This window comes from Podarcis pityusensis (genome assembly GCF_964106645.2).
Source record: "Podarcis pityusensis genome assembly, chromosome: 6".
Classification (NCBI taxonomy): Eukaryota; Metazoa; Chordata; class Lepidosauria; order Squamata; family Lacertidae; genus Podarcis; species Podarcis pityusensis.
Window position 1 is genome coordinate 53,600,019 of NC_138030.1, and position 22,321 is coordinate 53,622,339.

At 46.5% G+C, this 22,321-nt stretch overlaps 1 protein-coding gene and 1 long non-coding RNA gene across 5 annotated transcripts; one reads left to right on the plus strand and one right to left on the minus strand.

Moving 5' to 3' along the window:
• Window positions 1-281: 281 nt before the first annotated feature.
• Window positions 282-21,263, minus strand: TAL1 (TAL bHLH transcription factor 1, erythroid differentiation factor). Of its 4 annotated transcripts, none has more exons than XM_081009518.1 (5): window positions 21,162-21,263; window positions 11,658-12,263; window positions 10,074-10,165; window positions 6,489-6,536; window positions 282-1,601 (listed from the first exon to the last, which is right to left on the minus strand). In XM_081009518.1, the coding sequence occupies exons 1-5, from the start codon at window positions 21,173-21,175 to the stop codon at window positions 1,180-1,182; spliced, it is 1,182 nt and encodes a 393-aa protein (XP_080865644.1). In that variant the 5' UTR covers window positions 21,176-21,263; the 3' UTR covers window positions 282-1,179. The 4 variants fall into 4 exon arrangements, with proteins under 4 accessions (XP_080865644.1, XP_080865643.1, XP_080865645.1 ...); XM_081009517.1 differs by having other exon boundaries at window positions 6,489-6,539; XM_081009519.1 differs by lacking the exon at window positions 21,162-21,263 and adding an exon at window positions 12,757-13,026 and having other exon boundaries at window positions 6,489-6,539.
• LOC308479191 lies at window positions 16,768-18,118 on the plus strand. Its single transcript, XR_013987542.1, has 2 exons — window positions 16,768-16,870; window positions 17,423-18,118. It is a non-coding gene; the product is annotated as an uncharacterized lncRNA (long non-coding RNA).
• Window positions 21,264-22,321: the final 1,058 nt, after the last annotated feature.

Sequence of the window (22,321 nt, forward strand, 5' to 3'; positions counted from 1 at the left end):
GGGGGAATGCACTGATACGCTGTCTAGCCTCTCCACAAGCAAGTCAGGGTGAATACTCCATCTGGAGGCACCCTTAGCATGTCTGGCACACAGCACAGTTGGCCATTTGCCATTCCCAGCAAGAACCTGATTCTGATGACCAACAGCATCAACCACAAATATGGTTTGTGGATATGCTTTTGTGCAACTCCCATTCATTTACACAGATCTTGTGCAGGAGAAGCTCCTAGTGGCTCATGTGACCCCTGACTTTTACGTAAGTAAATCCAAACAAGTCAAAGTGCATTACTGAAACACTGTTTATATCAGTTTTGTATATAAATATATATTTACATACATACACAATTTCTCATCACGCTTGTTTCAGGAAAAATAAAACCAGGAAACCCCAAGATAAGAACTCCAAGGAAATGCTGCTGCTCACCCAGGTTAGAAGAAATCATCATTGTGATGAAATGTCAGAAGTTGGGAAACAAACCCTCACTGATGTACCTTTTTAGTTCAACAGATACTGCAGGTTGGAATTAAACAAAAAAAATTCCACCATCATAAATACAAGACCTCAAACAACCCAAAACTGAGCTAGATTTAATTTGTTAAAAAAATCAGAGAAACCCACAACACAAAGTCAGCTGTTCCTTCGCAAAGGATTATTTCCTTTCTTTCATAAGAAAGGCAGAGCTCTTGAGTGAAGGCAGACAAGTTGCATACATTTTCTCAAAGTGAGCTGGAGAAAAACCACACTGCAGGGATGGTTTTTAAGGGCTTTCATGGCCCCACGGACGCACAATGTTATGGAAGATGCTTGGAACAGATGACAGGGGACGAGGGGCAACACAATACTGAAGCAGTGATAACTCTGCAGAAGGACAGAGTGTCAGGCCAATCCCTTTTAAACCTTGTATGAATACAAGATGAGATGGCTGCATATTTCCACCTTTGAGTGTTAAACTCTTTCAAAAACACAGAGTTAACAAGACAATCCTCCCAGGCCATCAATGCTCTGTCAGTGAAGATGCACTTGATCCATCTGTGTTTTGTTATGCAGCTCTCTTGTTCAAGCCAACAGGAAAACTTGGGAAGTACCCATTTTCTTTTCAAGAGGAGGGGGGTGAAGGACATGCATAAATTCCAGATACCATGTATTCAAGGGCCTGCCTGTGCCTCTTTGCAGGTTCATCATCGCTGTGCACTGTTTTCAATGGGAAGAATAGAATGGTGGAGAGCTCTTGTGTGCTGCTTGGGGTCTAATGGTTCGTGTTCTTCTGTGAAACTGTCTGGGCTTCCTGCTCCATCTAATGAGCTTCCACAGCTTGAGTTTGGAGACAACATGTCCTGAAGAAGGTCCTCTTGCACCAGGCCACTCTCTTTGCTGACTTTACCCCTTTGGTTTCCTTCTTCTTCCTGGTCATTGAGCAGCTTGGCCAAGAAATTGATGTATTTCATAGCCAGGCGTAAGATTTCGTTCTTGCTCAGCTTTTTGTCAGGCGGGTGAGTTGGGATGAGCTTGCGGAGCTCAGCAAAAGCTCCATTGACATTCTGCTGCCTCCACCTCTCCCGGCTATTTGTGAATATTCGACGGACCACCTTTGTGTGAGGACCTAAAAATAAAAAGAAATGCAAGTTTAGCAGTGACAGAATTCATGGGGAAACAGTAACATGAACACATCGAAACAACTTATTAAAGTGTGGCTTTCAAGTAGGGATGGGTGAATCTCTCATTTTTCCCATCTTGAATTCAGTTCACCATATTTCTGCATCAGTTTGCAATTTTTTGAATTAAAAAACCTCACAAAAATTACTCAGCATTTTAGTGTAAATGTCCCCTAAAATACACTTCTCTGTATGCAAATTTTGTTTGTATGCAAATGTTTCAGTTTGTGTATTTTTTCAGAAGTGTGAATTAGATACGGTTGCATAAAAACTGGATTTCTCCTTCATTCCTACAGTACAATCTGTAGATATCTTAGCAGAGCTGGCAGGTACACTTTTCATCACTGGAAAGGGAGACAGAAATTAGACAGGTGCCCAATTCTTTCTTCTCATAAGGTGTGACACAAACTATAATCAGTTCGTATTTCAACCCAATCTCTTCTGCAGCAACATAACCTGAGGTCTCATCCCACAGTGCAACTTGGCTAGCTACTAATCAGAGAATCCTTATCAGAAAGGAATATACATATAGCACTTCAGGGAGACACTATCTCTATCTATCTATCTATCTATCTATCTATCTATCTATCTATCTATCATCATCTATCTATCATCTATCTATCTATCATCTATCTATCTATCTATCTATCTATCTATCTATCTATATCATCTATATCTATAGCATATTGGTGGTGGTGGGTGCTAAATTGACACTTTTCAATATTGGGTCAGTTACTGTCTCTTAGCCTAAGCTACCTCACAGGGTAGTTGTGAGGATATGATGGGGAGGCGGGAAAGCATATATGCCACCTTGAGTTCCTTGAGGGAAAGATGGGATATAAATCAATCAAACAAACAAATATTATGCAGACTGTGAATTGTTTCATCTTACAAAAACTCATAACACCCAGTTGGATAGTCTGGTGTTCATGATATGACACATGCTATGTGTATTGGGGTCCTTAAGATCCACCAAATACTCTTATAACTGAGGCCCAGTGTTGAGGAGGGGGCCAAGAGAGAGAGAGAGAGAGAGAACTTCAACTGCTTGGTACAGAATGCATCCCAAGTTGGCTTTGTTCCAGTGAAAAAAAGCTTCTGCTTGTGCAAGGCAGGGCCCCTAATTTTTGTCACACGTACACAAAAGACCTCCATCTACTGCAACCCTCTGGTTCATATTCCATACTGATCAGGAGGGTCTCCTAACCATCAGAAACAACTTTTCAGGGGACACATGGGTTGCAGTGGGTAGGAGAGATTAGTTGAGGTGCCCATTGAGACTGGTATGGCAGAAGTCAGAGTGGCGCACAGTAGGTGGAACCATGCCTAGGCAGAGCCAACTAATTCTAGTTTTGCCCCATCCTCCTCATTACTGAGTTCCATAATGATGACACTGAGGACTCAGTGATACAGATGCAAATAAAACATTTTAAATGTGTTGTGAAGTGCAATATACAAATGTGACACTAGAGGGCGAAAGTGAGCTATGCCAAATTCAATGTATTTTTCAAAACATTTTTTTAAAAGCATTTTCGCAGCATTTATTTTTTTTTAAATATGTGTGTAGATTCCACCTGAGAGTAATGAGGAGGAAGCTGACAACCAACACTGCCCCTCTCTGGACTCACTATACAAAAGATGGCAGGCAGGTGGGAACTTCGACTTGGGCTGATGGGGCATTGCTCCATTCCTCCAAACAGACTAGCTTCTCCTGGAGATCAGTAAAAATCATGTTGGGCAAACAGAAATGATTTCCACTAGTGCAAAACCGCCACGGATACAGCCCAATAACTGTAATTCACAACCCATTTCCAGCAATTTGCACATACTCAATTTTAGCAGAATTCAATGCCCGTTGGCAGTCACCTCCCAAGGGAAAGGGGCCTAGGACCCAGCAGTTCCCCACAGGTTAGTCCACCCAACAATCGAAGCAGGAAATTGATCGTGTGGGATACGCCCACCTGATCCTAACAGATGATCCTGCTCAATGCTCCAGAGGAAGGCGAAAAAGCCCCGGTGTCTGCCAATGTGCCGCGGGGGGAATTTCCTTCCCGATGCCAACCCAGGTGACCAGGAAAACCCTGTGCATAAGAGCAAGAATCACCACATGTTACAGCAGAAGGCAGTAGCAAGTGTCATTCCCCTGTCTTTTCCATAAGCAATGTTTACCCTTATATTCTGCATGAATTATGCACTGTGCAGTTGAAGGAGATTGCACATACTTGACTTACTAGGCATTGTGGAACGCCCTCCCTTCAGATGTCAAAGAGATAAACAACTACCTGACATTCAGAAGACATCTTAAGGCAGCCCTGTTCAGGGAAGTTTTTAATGTGTGACATTTTAGTGTATTTTTGGTCTCTGTGGAAGCCGCCCAGTGGCTGGGGAAACCCAGCCAGATGGGAGGGGTACAAATAATAAATTATTATTATTATTATTATTATTATTATTATTATTATTATTTACTTCAGCATGAATTTGGCATTTTTTAAATCAGCAGCACTGGTGGCAGTGGTGAAGGGTAACTGGACTGAGTGGGCAGTCAGGTATCAAGGGTCTCTTCAAGTCAGGGGGCTGGAGATGTAATGAGGTCAACTGTTGCAATAGGGAAATCTGAATCGATAGGTATTAAGCGGAGGAAGCTGTTGCTCAAAGCTGGCTTTGGTTCTCAGTTTGCAAAGGGATAAGCACTAAGGCAAAAAAACTTATTGATGGATCCCCTGTCCTCTGATCCAGAAGCCAGGTGAATGGAATTGACAGAGACAGGGTCAACTCTAGGACTCAAGGAGCAAATTGCCCTCTGGCGGGTCTTCTACATTCGTGGGCACTGCAGACTTACGTGGTGGCAATGACATCCCGCTAGGAGGCTCCATTTTAAATTTCACACAGTGCCCCTGACAGAACATTGTCATGGGCCACTAAAGGAATCACAAAATGGTGGTTGTCAGGCTATATTGGCAGCATTGTGGGAAATTTTAAAATGCCAAATTCAGGGCAGACGTCACTGTCAGTGACCTCTGATTCAGTACTGGGGCCTCGGCAGTGGCCTGGTGCTGACACCAAGCCTGGACTGAGATGAATTAATGCTTAAGAAAAACAATTCTTCACATGCTCACAGACACTCTGCTTTTAGTCACACCAAGAGCCAATTCCCTCCTGACAATCCACACTTAATATACAATTATTTTGAAACCTAGAGTGGCTGTCTTCTCCCCCAGCAGCACCACCCTGTACATATGCCTGGGTGAGTCTGCAAGGACTGGCTTCCTGATGTATATGTTGCAAGGAAGAAATAGCCCAGTGCATCCATCTCTGCATACAAAATTACATAGTTTGTCTCTTTATTCAGAGTAGAGATGGGCAATTGCTGAGAAAAGCAGACATGTGTCAAGGATTTATTTAGGACTGGTATTCCAGGAGGTGCCTATTTGAGTAGGGCTGCCATATGTCCAGGAATTGGACTGCCAAAATGGCGTCTGGGTGGATTTTCACAGAATTGCCCAAATGTCGGGGGGAATCCAGATGTATGGCAACTAGAGCAATATTTTTTTTAAAAAATGCTTTAAAAAACACTTATTTTTTTGGAAGATGCTCCCCAAAGGTCAACAACTTTTCCGGATTTTAACTTTTGGGAATATGGCGACCCTGTATTTGAGATCCTTGTGCCCTTGTGCATATACAGATTATAAATCCCTCCTTGCAGGAAGTTCAACAGAAGGAGCTCCACCTGCCTAACAGTTTTCATGACAAGAAGAGTGGCAGTAAAACTAGAAACTGGCCCTGTTCCAGATCCATTTATGCATGGCTTAAAAATATTGAGGGCTTATCTTAAGAACATGTCATGACTGAGAAAACAAATATTACATCTACTTCCACTGAAGCGCTCAAACTGAGAGGATATTTTTCACAACCCATGAGCCAAACTTCTTTTTAAAAAAATAGAAATAAAAATCTAGCATTATCCAAATTGATCTGCCAATCTAAATTTTATATCGTGAGTTTTGATGGCTGAACTAAGCACTAAGCCCTAAAAACTCTTTGACTGTGGAGACATTTTTCTTAAGTTACGGGGGCATTGGTGGCATTGAGCTTTTTTCATTGGATCACAAACTTGGTAGCTGTGAAAAAGTTGTGAGAAGGCAACTCTCTATCCCCCAGACCTTATACTTCAGATCAACCTACTGCAGCAACAGTAGAGAATCTCTGGCCCACAGACTTAACTAGGGCCAGCAAGGGTCCCAGTTTGGTCTGCAAAGCTATTCCCAACAAGCCACACCCAACTGTCAAAGTTGATCCATTGGGTTGCAGATAGATAGTGATCTGGCCCACTGAGCCAAAAAGATTCCCCACCTTCTTTAATATACCAGAAGCCTTATCCTGTGGACTTGATTTCATGCATTTATTTTGGGGTGAAAGAGGGTCTCTGTTTGGGGAACTGCTCCAGGAACCCCAACCATCTTACCTGGCCTTGGAGAAAGTCATGTGTTGCAGGCACATTTGAAGTAATCTCAGTTCATAAATAAGATGGAATATGAACTCTCATCCCACAGATACAAATCCAACTTTTTAGTCCTGGTCCCATCAGTGTACCACATCCAATCTACCGCATCACAGAGATCACAAAGTTCTACCTTAGTTTCCCTGAACAAGTTGGCGTTTTGCCAGTTGATTGGTGCACATCTTTTAGACTAAAAATACTTCCCAAGTCTTGCCTTTGAGGACGAAAAGCAGGGGTAGTTCACCAAAAGCCCAGCTCCCCTCCCTCAAGTTCTTCCCTATGGCCCCTGAGAATTTGGCGGCAGCAATGGAACAAAAAATAATGATGATGTCCTCACCAGCATTGGGACTCTGCTGTCGCATGGAGGAGTACCCGCCATAGGTTTCTGCTGTAGAGGGGTGAAAAGAAGGAGGGTACAGGGAAAATTGTGTTCAGTCGTGGAAAATTGTCCTGAGATTGCTATCTAGGGTCATGGTTTCAAATCCCACCCAACCTCAGCGGTGTGTGTGTATGTGTCCTGGAGACAGTGGGTGTGAATGTAGGGCAACCTCTTGATCACCCCACACACTTTTTTGGTCACTGGCACGAGGCACATGGAGAGGTCCCCAGAGGTCAAAGCAGCCCACAGGCCACCCTTGACATAATGCAAAACTGCATTTAGAATGGATTGAATCAAATATATTAGGATCATTGTTGGTTTGGGCTTCTGTAGGCTTAGGGCTCATTGGGGTTGATCATTTTCTGCTTTCTTTTCTTAGCTTGTTCAGGTGACAGAACCACAGAAATACCCCACAGAGTTAATCCATCACAAAATTAATCCCAGTTTTTGAAAACGCCTGTAAAAATAATTGAATAGCCCTGGCGTGTGGATTCATTGTACTGCTTTTCCAGCAGCCTCCCAACCCAGGGTTGTGGCTTAGTGGCAAAGCATCTGCTTCGCATGCAGAAGGTCTCAGGTTCAATCCCTAGGAAGAGCTGGAGGAGACCCCTATCTGAAACCCTGGAGAGATGCTGCCAATCTGTGTACTTGTCAATACTAAGTTAGATGGGCTATGCCTCTGCATGTCCCCACTTTACATGTTTGCCTCAATGAGGACTGCTCTAGAACCAGTGTGGCAGCAGTTCCATGTAAATTGTTGGTTTGGTCTAAAATGAACACACTGGCAGAAGCTAAGTCCCTCACTGCCACAAGATAACTCTCATTTAAAAGACAGAGGATCCTCGCAAAGCTACTGAAGATGGTGATGCAAGACTAATCTTAAATTGAGGAAATCCTCAATTTAAGATTAGTCCAGCTGCATTGTCATTTCAAATAGCTTGTCCCTGTGTCTTTTCAATGAGGCATCCAAATTATATCCAGTCCTTTTATAAATTGTGGAAATATCAATAGGTGAACAACTGAGTTAGCAACAGACAAAGTCAAATGTTGGATGAAATATAAAAATGGGCTCATTAATAGAGCCAGCACGACTGTTAATGTGAATATTGAGGATTACTAAGCATATGTAAAGCAGCATAGCTAGCAAGCAAGCAACCACCTTGCCAATATGGATGGAGGAAATGTCAAACCTGATATTTAAAATATAATATTAAAAGGGTGGGAGATATATTTCAATCTTTTCAGTGATTTTTTTTTTAGTTTTGTTTGATCCCTAATTTAAACATAAATGATTGAATAAGCGGCAAGATCATGACCACTGGATATTTCTATTGCTTTGAAATACATTACAAATCCTCACCATGTTCTGTAAGTAGCGACCTCTCACTGGGAAGGAGTTCTGACCTCCAAATGGCATTTTGCCAGTTAATTACCCTGGGATTATCAGGCTGCCATGGTCACAATAACCCAATTTCTCCATAGCAGTTCTTGAGCAAATGAGGTGTGGGTGACAGCATGTGTCCCATTCATGGAATTAGTTCCAGGGGTTTTTAACAAAGTTTCTACTTCATGTCATTATCCCACATCAATAAAACCTGTTCTGCACCCTCACTTTGGCTTCTTTGATTCTCGACCTGCACAAGTTGTGCCCCACTAAGGCAAACCCTCTTTGTCATATTGCTGCCTACCTAAGGCTACGAAAGGGCTGTTGAGAATCTGGACATGACTGATTGGGCTGTGTTCAGCTTGGTGGTTACAAGAATACATGCCCAGTTTATACACAGTCCAGACAGGCTAGTAGTACTTCTGGGGCTTAAGTTCATGTCCTCAGTATATATAAGCCAAGAAGGAACATCTCACCAGTCAATTATACACTGATGCTTCACATGGTTCAGGTGTAAAGAAGCCTAAAATCAACCTTTTGCTCATAGGCAGCTTTTAAATTATTCCATGAACTTCAAGGCCAGTATATATACATTCATAGTTTCCAGCAACTGGTGCTCAGAGGCATATGCCTTCTCTGATAGTGGAGGTAGAGCATAGGCATCAGTAGTAGCCACTGATAAGCCCTCTCCTTCATGAATTTGTCTAATCCTGTTTTGAAGCCATCCATGTTGGTGCCCATCGATGCCTCTTGTGGAAGCAAATGCAACAGTTCAATGAGGCCCTATCAAGTACATTGTTTTGTCTGCCCTGAACCTTCCAACATTCAGTTTCAGGGGATGAAGAGAGAGGGAGCGTGACTTCTCTCTCTCCACTTTCTCCACACCTTACACACCTCTATCCTGCCACCTGTCTTACTCATCTCTTTTTGTTTTTTTAAACAAAGAAAGGCTCATGTGTTGTAACCTTTCCTCCTGTCCTGTGATCGTTTTGGCTGTCCTTTAGTTATTCTTTTTCCAGCTGCATAATATCCATTTTGAGGTAAGGTGGCCAGAACTGGACACAATAGGTTCCTATAACAGCATCACGATATTGGCAGCTTTATTTTCAATCCCATGGAATTTGCATTTTTCTCAGCTACAATATTGTGTATTGCTTCAAAATGTGGTCAGCCAGTCCTGCTGCTTTAGAGGACCCTCCTTCTTGTTCTGCTGATTGAGGCCCTGGGCTTCTGCACCCAAGTCCAGCCCTGAAAGCTCCAGAACATCTGGACACATGACCCAGCTGAAGGTCCAAAGGCCTCACCCCCTCAAACCCCATCCAACACTGATGGCTACGCTCCTTTGATTTCCAAAAACTGGTTTTGCTTAGTGCATATTGCCTAAATACATGAATAACTACAGGACCAGGGCAATATAGTAGGCAAATATTGTCTTCTCCCTCCTAGGGTGGTCATCAACTAAGCTTTACTCAGAGTAGAAGAACCACAGAACTTAATGGACCTAACTTAGTCATGCCTATTCATTTCAATGGATCTGCTCTGAGTAAAACTTTAATGAATACCACCCAATTGGTTTCATCCCAACATTTTCACATTATTGCTATTGTCACCATCATCATCACCACTATGAAGCCAACACGGTGCCTTCCAGGTGCTGTAGGACTATAGCTCCCATCATCTCCGGCCATTAGTCATGCTGGCTGGGGCTGATGGGAGTTGGAGTCCGACAACTATGTTAATTACCTCTGATTTATGTACTTAGGCATCATATATTCACCAAATGCAGATCCTTAAGTCGCCAAAATGACGCACCATCCACACACAAGAGGGAAGTGATAGCAGGCTTGGGGGAACCTCAATGTTTGCTAGGTACAAAAATCATTTGGAGAGGGGAGGAAAACCTGAAAGCAGGACAACAGCCCAAGCAGAACTCAGCATGCTGAATGGCTATGGAATGCTGTGGAGTAAAGGAAGCATGACAGGAGGTGTGGCTGGCTGGAACGCTGAGCAGAAGGACTGCTACTACAACGTTTTGTTGCAAGTTCCACCTGTAGATCATAATCTGTCCGTCCCCCGTCCCCCCGCCAGCACAAAAATAACAGGAAATTAACTAGCAGATCACAGTTCTTGAGACTCTCAGATTTAAAAAGCTTCCTCACCATCAGAGAGCTCCACTTCATAGGGGGACGGTCTTCTTTTTACTCGGTTGTTGCTGTACATTGAGAAGTTATCTGGCTCTCCAAAGAAACCACTGCAAAGCAAGAGGCAGAACACAGGAGAAAATGAGGAGAGAGAGTACAGTACTGCAAGGCAGATCTCTGCTAAGGACACTGGGCAGTCTTTGAATGTACTCCCATTCAGCTGAGCATATGCAGAGAGAGTGTGAGTGTGGGAAGGGGGGCATTGTGTGATGAGCATTCATAACATCACACATATATGCACATATTACAGATGCTCATCACACACACCGAGAAACCTTGAGCTGCAATTCTAAGCACATTTATTTGGATGTAAGTTCCCCTGAAACCCATTCACCTTCTAAATAAGATGCTCTTAGGATTCAGATGTATTACACACTGGCCTGAAGCACTTTCAGAGTGCTTCTAATGGAAGAATTAAGGTATACTTTGCAGCACCTTTTTTTAAGCCCAAGGGATGCTTACCAGGGTTAAAGGATTTGTGTAACAAGGGGGGGAAATCTTTGTGGAAGCATCTACTAACCTCAAAGAAGGCTTGGCCCCGGCATGACAGAGCTTTTTAATATACATATGAATTGCGATTAAACTGCATTGCATTTCTGCAGGCAGTGAAAAGGAACCTCAACAATTTCCTAACTAATGGAGGCAACACATTGATTAAACACTCAGAATAATCCCTGGGAGGAAATGTTTTCTCTCTGTTTTTGATCTATTCCACTATAGACAATTTCTCGGCGAGGGAGGGTGGGAGAGGGATCCAGAGCGCTAGCATTACCTTTGTTACTTTAAGGCTATCAACGTCTGCTGGTTAGTAATGCTAGTTAGTTCAATGGCATTTCACGGCACAGCCTTTTTTACAGTTCTAGCCCGTACACTTAACAAATGGCATTAAAAAAAAAAAAAAGACCTGGCAGTCAACGGGTTCCTTCATCATTATTGTTTTAAAAATGATGCATAATTGTGGTTTAGAAAATGACGTATACAGAGGGGCCACTGAATTTGATTGTCAATAGAGAACAGGCGATCCACCAGAGAGAATCTGTTTCCTTCTGGCTCCTATAGACGAAGGTGGCGGCTATTAATTTCGTAGCAAGTACAGTAAGGCAAAAAATCAATTCTCTCTATGGCAAGCGGACAAAAGGGAAAGGCAGACACAGCTCAGGTTTGGCACTCAGAGGGCATAAGAAGGCGAGAGGACACACACACAAAAAAAGAGCGGGGAAAGAAACAGATGTTGGTTTGTAAAAGAAAAATGAAGGAGAGAGAGGAAGCGTGGGGGCATGGCAAAGCCCCCAAACCAGAGCATGAGACTCTTAAACTGAAGGTCGTGGGTTCGAAGCCTACGCTGGGCAAAATATTCCTCCACTGCAGGGCCCTCGTGCTCCCTTCCAATTCCACAATTCTGTGATTCTGTGAAACCGGAGGACATCCTCGACAATGGTGGCATATGACAAAGGCGACCCTAAGCAAACCAAGCCGAGAACGGATGGCCCAGGCAGAAAAGTCCCTTCCTCCCCCCCTCCCTCCCCCGACGCTGCGGCGGACCTGCTGGCGGTGCTGAGCGGGGGGCCGAGGCCGTAGAGCATGGCTCGCGCAGGTGGCTGGAGCGGGAGCGCGGGGGCTGCCGTGGGGCTGAGCTGCACCATGCGGGCGTCGCTGCTGGCGTTGCTGCTGCTGCTGCTGCTGAGGCTGGCGCTGGCGGGGGGCGTGCCCGTGCCTGTCCCCGCGGCGGTGGCGAGGGCGAGGGCAAGGGCGCTGGCCGGCTCGGCGCGCTGCGCTCGGCTGTTGGTGCTGCTGCTGTTGGTGCTGCTGCCTCCGTCTCGCTCGCGCTGGCTCTGCCTGGCGCCGCTCGGCGCGTCCGCGGCTTTTATAGGGCGCCCGGCGCGCACCAGCTCGATCACGGGCACCGGCGCGGCGGGGGGCGCCGGGCCGGGGGAGGGGGGCGGCCGGCCTGTCTCCTTGGCAACCCCATTGAGCAGCGCCGGCTCCCCCGGGAGGGCCATCCCCCCGCGCCTCCGATCGCCAACGCCGCCGACGCTGTGGCTGCCCGAGCCCAAGCCCAAGTCCGGCTCGCCGACGCCCTCCGCTGCGGCTCCGGCTCCGTGCGCGGCATCCCGCGGCGGGTCACTGGGGGGCCTCTCCATCAGCATCCTGGGGAGAAAGAGGGAGAGGAGAGCCGTGAGGGAGGGAGGGGCGCGCGGGGGGGCGGGGGAGGGGAGGGAAAGGAGGAGAAAGGGAAAGTGGAGGAAGAGGAAGAGGAAGGAAGGAAGGAAGGAAGGAAGGAAGGAAGGAAGGAAGGAAGGAAGGAAGGAAGGAAGGAAGATGAAACGGGGAGGGAGACGAGGGAGGAAAATTGCGCTCAGGGTGAAGAAAGGAGAAGGGCGAACGAGACGAGCTTCCAACCCCAAAAAAGGGCTGGAAGACTGGGAGGAGGAAGGATCGGGAAAGAAAGCGACGCCTTCCCCGCCCGCGACGTCGCCCGCTTGTCATTGGCAGCGCAGCGGGCGCCCAGAGGGGTTGGGCACCGGCTCAGGGCCGCTCAGCAGCCGCGGAGGACAGTTGTGCGGCTAGCATGGCGCGCCGCGTAGAGCGCGCGGCCCTTGTGTGGCCCGGTGGCCGGGCAAGCTCGGGCGGGGACACCCACGCGAATCTAAGACGGGAGAAGAGGGCAGAGCAAAGGGGGTCCCTTCCCCCAACCTCCGGCTCTGAGACTTCCCTGCGCCCCAGGAAAGCGAAAGGATTTTCTCTTCAACCTGCCCTCCATCCTCTTGCGGAAAACTCTTTGCCCGCCCTGCCCATATCTCGTTTTTGGTTTTTAATTCCACACACGCACCCTTCGGACTTCGTGGCAATCGGGCGCGCATACAGCGCATAGGTCTTACGCGGGTGCGTTTCCTAAGAGAGTGAGGGTGGCCTCGGGGAAGTCATTCTAACAGATATGAGGTGGGTGGGGAGAGCGGCCGGAGGATCAGATATCTACCATTTGGTGGAAGAGGAGGACGGTGGCAGAGTGACAGTGTCAACCAAAAGAGGAGGAGTTGTGCAGTGGGGAGAAGGAGACGGAGACGAAGGGAAGCCAGCAAAGCATCTTTGTTGCTGAAATAAAAAGAAAATCGCCACCATTCGCTGAAGCAGCCTGCGCGGAAGAGAAACTTTTTCATTCCACATTAATGTCAGGGATAATTGGGGGGGGGGTGTAATAAGAAATCATATCATAATGGAAGAGTGAAAAGGAAGGAAGGAAGGAAGGAAGGAAGGAAGGAAGGAAGGAATTCACCTGTCTGTAATAACCTCTTAAAAAACAGCGCTGTAACTGGGTTCCCATCTCCTTTTTTTATTTATTCTACCGATCCAAAATTAAAATGAAATGAAAACTCAGGTGTTTCTTGAGTGAATCGCAATGCTGATGTATTCTGTTATGGTGTTTTTCCGGATAAAAAGGTAAAGGACCCCTGACAGTTAAGTCCAGTCGCGAACGACTCTGGGGTTGATATCAGCTTTTAAATTAACTTTGCATAGCCATATCGATGCCTTCAACTAATAATACTTTTTTTTGGGGGGGGGGCTAATAGGACTCTCGTCCTAAGTGTTCCGTCTAGCCAACACTTGCCTTGCCTTCCTCGCTGCAACAAAGCGCGAAATAAAGGCACTTTCCCAAAGTCGGCTGCGCCCAGGCTCTGAGAATGAAACCAGATTTGTTAACCTCCAAGCGCTCCACGAAATAGATGAATTATCCCGAACCGGGGCGCGCGCACACACACACAGCCAGTTAAATTCGAATATTTGGGCTTCACAACACATTTTAACTCGAATTCTCCCGATTACGTCAATAGGCCTTTCTCCAAGTAAATGTTCCGATCGGCGATAGTATTGTGATCAGCAGAACCAAACGTGTCTCAGTTTCAACTCTTCTGGCCGCCGCCAACACAGTTTTATTATAACGAACGGAGACCCTCCCCCTCGATCGCTTTGCAGCCATCGGATTTCTGGGGATCGCGATGAACTCTAAGGCTATTTGGTGGCACAGACTGCTGCGGGGGTGGGGAATGGCTTCCGGTTTGATCCAGAAACGCCAAACAACAGGAAGCTGTCTGTGAGCCCAAACTCGGTTTTTCCAACTATCTCCATAATACTTGCAGAAGGAGTAGCCGTGCTGATATCTTGACACCTCTCCCCGCCCCCAAAAGGAGTACTGTTGCACCTCAAAGACTAAAATTTATTACGGCATAAGCTTCATCTTAAATACTTGGTAGACCAGGTAGCCCTTTCAGATGGCAATCCGATATGCACTTAATTGGAAGCAAGTCCCACGAGAATGAGGGGTGCTATCTTCCGAATATACATCCCTAGAACCGTCGTCCACCCACCTACACACACACACACAACACATCGCTGGGGTGATTTTCCCGGAGTCCCTCTGAGTCCAAGGAGATTGGTTCCCGAGGACCGAGTGAAATATGTTCAGGATTTCAGCCTCAAACCGGCGGTCCTGGTTAGCTAGTGAATGGGTTGGTTTCGTTCAAGCAAACAGTAGATCAGGGCTCCCGTTTAAAGCAAGAACAAAACAAAGCACGAAGAAATAGAGGCGTTTGAAACGCAATTTATATTGGGGCTGATTGGCGGAGGGGGCCTACAGAAATCCATATTTTATGGTGTTTCGTTTAAATCGCTTAAATGCAGCGGAATTATTCCCGTCCGGCTTTCTCCGCTGAGCTGCGGGCTGTTAATTTCACGCCTGGAGCATAAATCCGGTCAGCGCCTCGCTCGGCTGCATAGAAAAACCGAGGCTTATATTGGTTTCTGGCGAACTGAAACCACAACAGCCCCCGGGGATCGGCCGAGGAGTTGTCTCTGCCCACCCAGCGGGGCTCTCCTCCGAACATTGGCGCGTCGAAAGGCAAGCAAGACCAGCGGCTGAAGCGGGGAGCGGAACGCGGGGAGCCCAAGACCATTGAGGGCGGGTGGCCTAACCCGACTCCTACGCTTGTTGGACCTCAAAGGTCAAAACACCACACTGAGTTTCTCGAGTACATAAGGAAGGATTCCCAACGCCTTGGCTACTAGTGCATAGGGTCTTAATTTAATAATAATAATAATAATAATAATAATAATAATAATTTTATTATTTATACCCCGCCCAGGATTTATAGCCCGTAAGGACAGCATGGAGAACGTTTAGAATATCTAGCATTCAGACCTGCCCGACTGTCCCCAGACTTACGCTGCAGCCCATAAGACCCATGAACTCGATAGTATTTTATCATTTATCTCAACGATTGGTATGACGCTTGATTGCGGTTGTCTCTGTGTGCAGGAGACCTAACCTATCATAAAAAGACGAACGCGAGTTAAAACTATAAAATCATAATTCATCCTGCAGGAAAAACGACGACAATCTTCAGTAAGTTCAGGGGTGGAAGGACTTGTCTGGCCTCAACTGGGAGGGAGCTGCACAAAATTAGGCCCCGCAACGTTGAAGGCAGGAGGACTCTTTGTGGTTACAAATTGAGCATCATCCCAGCCACCGCCCCCCCCCCAGTGACTTCCATGAAGACTTCAGTAGTCCAGCAGGGATATAATGCATCTGGCGATCCCTGGTACCTCTGGACCGACCCAAGTTGGGAATTAATAATAAAGACCTGACCCAGCAGCGAATATGACAAGTGGCTTATATATGCGATTGTCGCTTTGCTGCTCGGAATTAATCAGTTCGTATGCTGTGGCAGCAAAGCATGATTTAAACCAAGGGACCTGAAGTCGATTTCAAGGCTTTGTAGGCAGACGGACCTGCCCAAGCCCGGCCCAACCATACCAGTGAAGGACCACGCCACCAACAATGTCCCAAACGCCCGCGAAACCAGCAGGATTTCCTTGTTGTCAAAATCTCCGTTTGGGACCGGGGCTTTTCTTTCCATTCCTTCGGCCTCTGCCGGGATGGGTTGGAAGAGGGAGATCTTTGGGTGGCAGCTTTGGAGAGAGTAGGGGGCTGGAGGGGGGCGTCGTGGAGAAGGAGGAAAGCGCCATCAAAATAGCACGACTCTATCTTTGACCAGTCACGACCCCTCCCCTGCTTTCAACTGCCTCGGCAGCAGCACCCACCCAATCCGGCGGCCTCCTTCCTCCTTTTAATTGGACTTTCTGATACTGTACAAGGAGGTAGAATTCGCCTCTGCCAGATGTTAAGCAGCGGCAGCCCCTCGCCTCTTGCCTCCACAAGGCCGCCTCTCCTCCTCCTCCTACCTCGAGGGGGCTTGCATTTAGGGAGGGGCTAGCCCAGGATGCTGCCTCCTGCCACGGCTTAAGCAGAGGAAGAAGCATCTCGGATCAGGAGGGATCCGTCCCGGATATGGGACTGAGGAAGTGGAGCGCGAGGAGAGCTATTTAGATCTGGGCAGGGTAGGGGGTATATTTAACTAGAAAGCCAGGGGAAAATGAGTGTCTGTGCAAATGGGCCATAACATAATATTTCACATCAATGCTCACATCCTAAACGCATTCTCGGTCTGAAATAAGTACAATTGATTTTGATGGGGTTAGTTTCGAAGGAAATGTTAAGGTTCGCAGTCTGGTTTCGATTTCCGGTTCATGCGTCAATTATCATATGTATGTGAGAAGTGCCTTTCCTACCAGTAACCACAGGAGTCCAGCAGGAAGGGGGGGAAGGAAGCTTCACCCCCATCTCTCCATTCCCCACGCCACTAACAGTCTTGTCTCAAAGAAGTCAGTCTCACCAATGAGAGAGAAGTCGTCTACCACTGGTATGTTTAACCTAGTAAAGGAGACTGAGAGGAGATATGATAGCCATCTTCAAATATCTAAAGGCCTGTCACACTGAGGATGGAAAAAGTTGTTTTCTCCTGCTCCGAAGGCTAGGGCCCGAACCAATGGCGTCTAGCTACAAGATTCCGACTAAACATCAGAAATAACTGTTCGACAGTGGAACAGACTCCCACGAGAGGTGGTGGACTCTCCTTCCTCGGAGGTTTTTAAGCAGAGATGGGATGGCTGTCTGTCATGTATGATCTAGTTGAGATTCCTGGATTTAAAGAGGCTGGACTAGTTGACCTTCAGTGTCCCTTCCAACTCTACAATTCTATGATTCTATGACAATTTAATTTCGCTTTATGTACCCCTAAATATTTGCCGAACCACATTTTGGGATGTGAAAAGTCTGAAGGAACGGGATAGCTTCTATCTCTTACCACCCCCTCCTTCTAATCGAGTATGCTTTTGCAGGCAAAAAAAAACCCCTACCCACAATATTATTATTATTATTATTATTATTATTATTATTATTATTATTATTGCAGCTTCAGGCCTGGTGAAGATTCCTGCGCGACTCAGAAGCTTGTTTTTGTACCCTGCCTTTTGTATTCGCTCTTGGGCGCAAAGGAAACGATCATTTTCTTTCCTTCGACGCTTCCTTCCCATTGTATTGTTGTGGGGGAGAGGTGTGGGGCTCTTCCTCTTACATAGAAGGAAGCCGCGATCCCTGCGGTAGTTGTTCGCTCTGCTCCTGACACAAGCCCTGGATCTCCAGTAGCCTTGAGTCTGTCCAACAACGGAACTGCGGGAGAAGCGAGCGGCCAGCAAATTGCGGATAAGTGGCGGAAAAAGTCCGGCGCACGTCTTAGCAGGGTCTGGAGGAGTGAGCTGCGTTTGGGGTTTTGTTGTACGCACGCTGTACCCAGAAAGAAATGTATGAAACGCGAAAATGTGTGTGTTTGGGGGATGGGGAGAGAAGCATTCGAGAGACGTGGATTACACGCACACACCATACTGAATTCACCGTCAGCATATGCACTGCTACAAAATCGAGAGATGGCCAGGAGAAGCAAGTTTGTGGAGGAAGATGACGTCTGTTAAAGGTTATCTGCGGAGCTTCCATTTCGGAGGCAGTCTACCCCTGGTAACCGGATGCCTGAACAAAAGGCAAGAGAGCGGTACTCTCCTCTTGCCTTTTATTCTAACAATAAGTTACCAGTGCCAAATTTAATTATTTAAAATTTACATGCACGGGCTGCTTTTAAAAGACAAAATAAAAGAGTTACAAAAAGATGATTAAGACATAATAAGGATGGCATAGGACACCATTTAAAGCTTAAATTGAATTAAACGAGAGTTGTAAACTAGAGTATCATCCAGCTGCATTAACTATTTATTTATTATTGGACTTATTAGTCTTTTTTACAGACTGTAAACTCAAAACAACTTACAATGTAATCGCAAAACTAAAACCAATATAAAGTTTCAATACAACAACAACACCGATATACATTAAAAGCATTCTGACACAACTGACCTACTGAAAAGGGCCTCAGTAGCTAAAAGTCTCCAGGCTAAAGGTGGGGGGGCGGGGACACGTTCGTGATTGGCTCCCAAAAGCAGCCAGTAATCGCATCAGGCGCATTTCCCTGGAGAGAGAGCATTCTATAAACTGGGAGCCACCACTGAAAAGGTCCCTTCTTGTGTTGTCACCCTGCAGACCTAATTCAGAGGGGGCACATGGAGAAAGAGCTCCCGTGATGATCACAGGGCTGGGGTTGGTTCACCTGGCGAGAGGCGCTCCCTGAGGTAGTGGGGTCCCGAGTGGCACAAAGCGTTACAGGTCGAAACCAGCACTTCGAATTGAGCTCGGAAACTAATTGGCAGCCAGTGAGTCGTGTCAGAATTAGCTTTATACGCTCAGATCATCTTGCGCCCGTCAGCAATGCGGCCGCGGAATTTCGCACCGGTGTGGTTTCTGAACTGTCTTCAAGACAACCCTACGTATAATGCATTGCAGTAATCTAGCCTAAATACGCATACTTCTGTCTGGCCACAGTCGCAGAGAGGCTGCTGAGCCGATGGGCTTGTAAAGGTCATTCTGTTCTGAAGCATAGCTTAGCAGCCTTGTGGGGCCGTGGGTGTCTTCTCCTACAAAGTTATCACACATTTCAAGCGAGATGTGGGTTTCACCATCAGGACATCGCGCAGCCTGCTTGTGTGTTTACCTGATCTGTCTGTCAATAAATCAAGGGCGGAAGCGCGAGTGGAAACGTCTACAGGGAGAAAGCCTCAGTACAGGCTTCTACACGATCTGGATTTTTTTTTGCGTGTAAGCCAATACACGCAGAGGGAAGGAGGAGGAGCTGCTTGGTAAGGCTCCGCCCCCCGATTTGGACCTAGGCGACCTTTCTACATTCCCACACAAACGTCTATCTATCTATCCATCTATCTATCCATCTCTCTATCATCTAAATGCAATGTATTCTTTTGCTCTCAGTTCCTAAGCGCGCAGATGCCATAATTGTGGTGTACATATTTTGATGGATGCAAATATATCACTTTTCTGCTCTACTGTAAAACACACAACGCTCCCTGTATTAGTAGGCAGATGATAGTCTATTTTATTTATTCTTTGTACCACGAGGAATTAGAGGACTGTATGCACCAGCATGCTGGCTGCAGGAAACCGAACGAAAAAAGAAAAAGAAAGGAAACATTTGAGCAGGCCAGCGCCTCGCTTGGCTTTTGGGGCTATATTATTCAGAAATACCGTTTTAAATGAAAATTGGTATGGGGGAGGGGGGGAGTTTTTAAATTGTATTTTAAGGAACCCGTTTTACAGGAAATATTCAGAATCGGAATTCCTAAAAGACGAAGAAGGGAGCAGAGTGCGACAAATTACAGTTCGAAATGTGTTGCATTTTCAGCCTTCTGCTGTTTTTATGCACACGTGCATTAGCTGAATACTGTAACACGGTAGATCTTGACAGCATCTGAATTGGGAGAACGAAATTCCCACCCTCTGAAATATTGCCCATCTGCAAATAGGTTCTGTTTTAAGTTAATAAATAATAATCATAAAATAATAATAATTGCACTGCTCCAAACGAGCTTTCTTAAAGAATCCACCTTGTCTGTTCCCAAATCTTTAGCTTTCTCGCGAAAAACAGGGGACGACAACGCACAGAAGGCCGCCCAAGCCTTCTCTTCGCGGCCTGTTAGGCTGCCACGCACTTCGGTATCCGCTTAAGAGAGATTCTGCGCCTTCTCAGACAGGCCGTCTTTCCTGGACGCTTCCCATCCCTCTCCCATCAATACCTCGCACTTCTTATTAGTCTTTTAGTCTAATGCGCAAAAAAACGCAATTGATTTCCATCCCTGCAAATCCAAGTATCTCAGGAAGAAAGAGAGGCGACTAGAAGCGGGAAACGAGTCTGAATCCTGGGATCTGAGCGCCTGAATCCGCCGGCTAACTCGGTTTGCCGCCTGCGGACTGGCTTGGCTTCCGCAGCCACCACCGTAGACATTTCCCCCGCCTTAAAATACCGGGCCAAGCCTGAGCTTCTTAGTGCTGGTTATCTACAGTAACAGGGATAAAGTCCAGCTGCAGTCTTCTGTACACGCGTGCCGGAGAGCAGACGTGCAGAGAATGCGGGACCGGGTTCGCACGCAACCAGCCCGCCTCCCGCTTCCACTTTATTCCACATTTGCTTCTGGACTCACAGCAGGCCGTTTGCTGGATGGGAACGGGCTCCAGCACAAAGAAAAATAGAGAGTTTTTAAAACAACAACAACAACTCCCAGATAGCAAAAGCAGCTGAAGAGCAACTGCCCTGACGGATAGCTGCCTCGTTTCGTTAGCTAACCTGAAAACATCCAGGGGTTTTGCAGTGGAAAGGCGAGGCAGCGAGCGGGCGAAGAAATAAATGAAAATACACATCCATATAATTTGATATTTCTTTCATCCTGCTTTCCTCCCTTCCTCAGTGTGTATATAGGCGTGTGTGTGTGTGCATATATATGTATATGTACACGTGCGCATGAGAGCGACCTCAGAGTCTGGGAATGGCGCGGGGATTTATATATATGTAAGTATTTCTATTACTTCTCTGGCCGCCTCCCATCCCTCTTCTGTGTCTGAGGCAAGGCTACCTAATCCAGGCCCATTGGCAGGCCGGCTGCGGAGCGAAGATACCCAAAAAAACACACACACGCACGCACAAAATAACCCGCGAGAAAACAATATCGAGCGCGTCTCGATCGTCTCACTCTTTTACTCACCATTTGCTTTTCATTGGTGAAAATGACTGGAGCCATTTTGTGGCCTATTCATGGCGGATGGATGCAATTTTTCCCCCCTCTCCCCCTTTTCCTTTCTCCCCGCCTCCCTCTACCGTAAAAAAAAAGAAAAAAAGAAAAAAGATAAAGAAAAAAAAAAGGAGAAAAGAGAAAGAGAGTGTTGGGTGGCTTCGCAGCGCCGGGATCTCATTCCCACATCACGTCCAGTTTCCTATTTAGTATGGAGAGCGGAACACCGGAGCAATGTGGCCAAGAGAGATAAGGCGCTGGCAGTGGCCCGCCTGCCCTGATAAGCCCCTAAACCCATTATTTATGAAATGATTCATTATTATTTGGCAATTTTATCGAAGGAAAGCGGAAAATTATTGCAGGGATATGCAGAGAGAGGGACTTTGGAATGCATGCCGGATTGCTTTTTTAGACGGGTGCGCGCGCGCAGGGGCGCGCGTTCAGATGCGCTTTAAAAAGAGACAGAGGGGGAAAAAACGTGGGAGGGAAGAGGAGGAATAAAATATTCGCCAGGACTGCCCACATTTGAATAACGATCTTTTCTTTCAGCTTTCTTGGTGGTTACGATTCTCCCCCACAGGCTTCCTCTGCGTGCCCCCCTCACCCGCCCACCCGCCTCCACCGCACACCCGGCATTAAATATGGAACACCTACTCGGCTCTTAATTTAATTTAATGAGCCAAAATAAAATGGATCGAGATATTGAAAAGGGGGAGAAGTGTGCGAGCGTGTAACTAAATGGCTGAGGGGAGCAGCATGTCTGGTACAACTGGGTAAACAAAGGGAAGGGATATAAAAAATCCTTCCCTAGCCAATAAATAAAGAAATAAATAAAATGTGTGGGCATAAACTAGCGATATTTGCTGGTTTAATTTGATATTCGACGGAGGGAAGTGGGGGCAATTAAGGAAATCAGAGGTGGGGGTGCTATTTAGGAATAAAAGCTCATTGAAGTGCGCAGTTATGGTTATTTTTAAATAACCCGTCAAATATGTAACCTTTTCATGGGAAGGAGATGGGCTAATATTCCGGAGGGGGGCATTAAGGCGCTCGGTTGGGGAAGGGACTCAGAACGATCACTGGAGATAGATGCAGAATTGAGTTGGCGGAGCTAAGATTCATAAAGTTCAGAG

Coding starts and splice junctions, on each gene's coding strand:
- TAL1 (XM_081009517.1), bottom strand. Junction 10,166..11,657: donor CCGCTCAGCACCGCCAGCAG/GTCCGCCGCAGC, acceptor CTTGCTTTGCAG/TGGTTTCTTTGGAGAGCCAG. Junction 6,540..10,073: donor TGAAGTGGAGCTCTCTGATG/GTGAGGAAGCTT, acceptor ACCCCTCTACAG/CAGAAACCTATGGCGGGTAC.